The sequence below is a fragment of the Oncorhynchus tshawytscha genome, unplaced genomic scaffold, assembly GCF_018296145.1.
Source record: "Oncorhynchus tshawytscha isolate Ot180627B unplaced genomic scaffold, Otsh_v2.0 Un_contig_6760_pilon_pilon, whole genome shotgun sequence".
Taxonomy (NCBI): Eukaryota; Metazoa; Chordata; class Actinopteri; order Salmoniformes; family Salmonidae; genus Oncorhynchus; species Oncorhynchus tshawytscha.
This window is the reverse complement of record NW_024608286.1, coordinates 35,004-39,302: the sequence shown is the minus strand read 5'-3', so window position 1 is coordinate 39,302 and position 4,299 is coordinate 35,004. Positions and strand designations below refer to the sequence as shown.

General features: G+C 47.4%; 1 protein-coding gene across 1 annotated transcript; it reads left to right on the top strand.

Moving 5' to 3' along the window:
- Positions 1-235: 235 nt before the first annotated feature.
- Positions 236-3,934, top strand: LOC121838742 (zinc finger protein 28-like). The gene is made up of 2 exons (XM_042313008.1): positions 236-863; positions 2,504-3,934. Exons 1-2 carry the CDS (start codon positions 249-251, stop codon positions 3,710-3,712), a joined length of 1,824 nt encoding a protein of 607 aa, XP_042168942.1. The 5' UTR covers positions 236-248; the 3' UTR covers positions 3,713-3,934.
- Positions 3,935-4,299: the final 365 nt, after the last annotated feature.

Here is a 4,299-nt window from a genome sequence, read left to right as displayed (position 1 = left end):
TCAACTCAAGATGGAGGAAGGAGATTCTCTGCATAGCGTTAACCTGAATCAACTCAAAATGGAGGAAGGAGATTCTCTGCATAGTGTTAACCTGAATCAACTCAAAATGGAGGAAGGAGATTCTCTGCATAGTGTTAACCTGAATCAACTCAAAATGGAGGAAGGAGATTCTCTGCATAGCGTTAACCTGAATCAACTCAAAATAGAGGAAGGAGATTCTCTGCATACTTAACCTGAATCAACTCAAAATGGAGGAAGGAGATTCTCTGCATAGTGTTAACCTGAATCAACTCAAAATGGAGGAAGGAGATTCTCTGCATAGCGTTAACCTGAATCAACTCAAGATGGAGGAAGGAGATTCTCTGCATAGCGTTAACCTGAATCAACTCAAGATGGACGAAGGAGATTCTCTGCATAGTGTTAACCTGAATCAACTCAAGATGGAGGAAGGAGATTCTCTGCATAGCGTTAACCTGAATCAACTCAAGATGGAGGAAGGAGATTCTCTGCATAGCGTCAACCTGAATCAACTCAAGATGTCCGCTGCTGTTTCTTTACCCATCTTGAGACTCCACAGACTAACAAAGGTTCAACTGTCTCTCTGCACTCCCAGACTTAACCAGAACAACCCGAAGAAGAACAACAAACCAGGTAGAAAACCAACGAAGAAGAAAAACACCACCAGCAGAGGAAAGAAACAATCCACAGGAAATGGACACAACTCTGCTGACAGTGAAAGTGTTTCTAGCCAGGTATCAGTAGTTTCTAGACATCAGCACGGCCCGAAGGGAAGCAAAAATAAACCCAAGATCATTCTCAAATTCTCCCGCTCCATCTTGAGGCCTGACGCAGCAAAACAAGAGGTAGGTTTAAACTTGTAGCTTTTAAATGAAAATGTAATTGAGATCTTTTATACCATTTGTATCTGTGTGAATGTTGCAGCTACAGTTCATTCGGAAAGTATTCTGACCCCTTGATTTTTTCCACATTTTTTTTTGACTTTTTCCACATAAAAAATGTTTATCAATCTACACACGATACCCCATAATGACAAAGCAAAACATGTTTTTAGAAATGTTTACAAAGTATTCAGAACCTTTGCTATGAGACTCAAAATTGTGCTCAGGTCCATTCTGTTTCCATTGATCATCCTTGATATGTTTCTACAACTTGATTGGAGTCCATCTGTGGTAAATTCAATTGATTGGACCTGATTTGGAAAGGCACACACCTGTCTATATAAGGTCCCACAGTTGACAGTGCATGTCAGAGATAAAACCAAGTCATGAGGTCGAAGGAATTGTCCATAGAGCTCCGAGACAGGATTGTGTCGAGGCACCGATCTGAGGAAGGGTACCAAAAAGGTACCCAAGAACACAGTTGCCTCCATCATTTTTAAGTGAAAGAAGTTTAGAACCACCAAGAGTCCTGACCAAGAAGCTGATGGTCACTCGGACAGAGCTCAGAGTTCCTCTGTGGAGATGGTTGTCCTCCTGGAAGGTTCGTCCGTCTCTGCAGCACTCCACGAACCAGGCCTTTATGGTAGAGAGGCCAGATGGAAGCCACTCCTCAGTAAAAGGCACATGACAGCCTGCTTGGAGTTTGCCAAAAGGCACCTAAAGGACTCTGACCATGAGAAACAAGATTCTGTGGTCTGATGAAACCAAGATCAAACTATTTTGGCCTGAATGCCAAGCGTCACGTCTGGAGGATATCTGGCACCATCTCTACTGTGAAGCATGGTGGTGGCAGCATCATACTGTGGGGATGTTTTTCAATGGCAGGGACTGGGAGAATAGTCAGGATCGAGGCAAAGATGAACAGAGCAAAGTACAGAGAGATCCTTGAGGAAAACCTGCTCCAGAGCACTCAGGACCTCAGACTGGGGCGAAGGTTCACCTTCCAACAGGACAACCACCCTAAGCACACAGCCAAGACAACGCAGGAGTGGCTTCGGGACAAGTTTCTGAATGACCTTGAGGGGCCCTGCCAGAGCCCGGACTTGAACCCGATTGAACATCTCTGGAGAGACCTGAAAATAACAGTGAAGCAACACTCCCCATCCAACCTGACAGAGCTTAAGAGGATCTGCAGAGAAGAATGGGGAGAAATTCCCCAAATGCAGGTGAACCAAGCTTGTAGCGTCATACCTCAAGGCTCAAGGCTGTAATCACTGCCAAAGGTTCCAAAGGCGCTTCAATAAAGTACTGAGTAAAGGATCTGAATACTTACGTAAATGTGATAGTTTTTTACTTTTTAATACATTTAAAAACAGTTTTTTTAACAATTTTTGCTTTGTCATTATAGGGTATTGTTTATAGATTGAGGGGGGGGGGACATGTATTTAATCAATTTTAGAACGAGGCTAATGTAAGATTGAGGAAAAAGTCAAGGGGTCTGAATACTTTCAGAGTGCACTGTATATATTTACAAGATATCTTGACGTATCTTACTATCACTTAAGTTTCCTCTGGGAAAATAAAGCTATTTTATTCTAAACCAGGTGAAACAAGAGATGGACGAGCTGCCTGTCGGTACAAGAAGTGATGAACACTGGTTGAACTCTGTGAAGACAGAGAGCTACGACCCAGAGATGGGTAACACCAGGGGACCTACAGAGAGCGACCCCAGGACAGATGCACATTACTTGGGTATGAAGATGAAGGATGCTCCCCTGTACCACCAGGATGATGGGAGGCAGCTGCAGTCGTCTACCGTTCAGCCATTCAATCCGGCTGCGTTGCGGGCTGACCTGGAATGTTGGCCTCACAACCAGAAGGTCCCCAGGTTCCCGTGTCCAGACTGCGGCCAGAAGTTCTCCTCCAAAATTCAGTTTAAGTTTCATTCCCGGAGCCACACACAGTACCGGCCGCACTCCTGTGAGGTTTGCCATAAAACCTTCTCCCGGAAAGGCAGTCTAGACGAGCACCGACCAATCCACGAGGTGGAGCGCCCCTTCGCCTGCCTCCAATGCGGCAGGACCTTCACGTTCAAATCCAACCTGACCCGCCACATGCGGTTCCACAGCGACGCGCGGCCCTACGTCTGCCCCCAGTGCGGCCAAAGCTTCAAAATCTCCGACCACCTGAAGAGCCACATGACGGCCCACAGTGGGAATAAACCGTACTTGTGCCCGGAGTGTGGCCAGAGTTTTGTCCGTTACATTAGTCTGAAGTATCACCGGCTGAGCCACACCGGCGAGCGCCCGCTGTCCTGCCCAGAGTGTCCCATGACTTTTGCCCGGCCGCACACCCTTATGATCCACCGGCGACAACACAGCAGGAAAACGCTGTTCTCTTGCCAGGACTGTGGGAAGCAGTTCAACGAGGGGTACCAACTGAAAGACCACGTTACAATGAAACACACAGGGGAGAAACCTTACAAATGCTCTGAGTGTGACAAGTGCTTCATCACTTCGGCGTCTCGTAAAGTACACATGGTTGTCCACACAGGAGAGAAGCCGTACAAATGCACAGAGTGCTGTAGGAGATACAGTCAGAGTGGGCATCTAGCGCAGCACATGAGGAGACACACAGGGGAGAAACCATACAAATGCTCCGAGTGTGACAAGTGCTTCATCACTTCGGCGTCTCGTAAAGTGCACATGGTTGTCCACACAGGAGAGAAGCCGTACAAATGCACAGAGTGCTGTAGGAGCTACAGTCAGAGTGGGTCCCTGAAGAGGCACAAGTGTGAGCAGCAAACCAGGTGAGAGGAACCTCGGGGCTATGCCCCAAATGGCACCCTATTCTCTAAATTGTGCACTAGGGCCCATAGGATTCTGGTCAAAAGTAGAGCACTGAATAGGGTGCCATTTGGCACACAGCCCCAGTGTTCTGAGTGTAGGAACTGGAGAGAACTGGAAAGCGGGTCCTTAAAGCAGTACAGCTGGAAGCAGCCACGTAGGTGAGAGGGTTCTCAGGTGTTTTGACGAGGGAACTGGACTTTGTTCATACAGACACCTAGCTGCGTTCCCTATTTCCTAATATAGTGCACTACTTAATGACCAAATAAACCTACAGCTCTGATCAAAAGTAGTGTTGTTTCTGTTTCCCCCTCGTGTTACTGTTCCCCCTCCCCTTGTTACTGTTTCCCCCTCGTGTTACTGTTCCCCCCTCCCCGTGTTACTGTCCCCCCTTGTTACTGTTCCCCCCTCCCCGTGTTACTGTTCCCCCTCCCCTTGTTACTGTTCCCCCTCCCCTTGTTACTGTTTCCCCCTCGTGTTACTGTTCCCCCTCCCCGTGTTACTGTCCCCCCTTGTTACTGTTCCCTCCCTCCCTCCCTCCCTGTGATACTGTT

Excerpts from the sequence above, each read along its gene's own strand:
- LOC121838742 (XM_042313008.1), top strand. The coding sequence starts at position 249 with ATGGAGGAAGGAGATTCTCTGCATAGTGTTAACCTGAATCAACTCAAA. Across the intron at positions 864-2,503 it reads CTGACGCAGCAAAACAAGAG|GTGAAACAAGAGATGGACGA; the intron begins GTAGGTTTAAAC and ends ATTCTAAACCAG.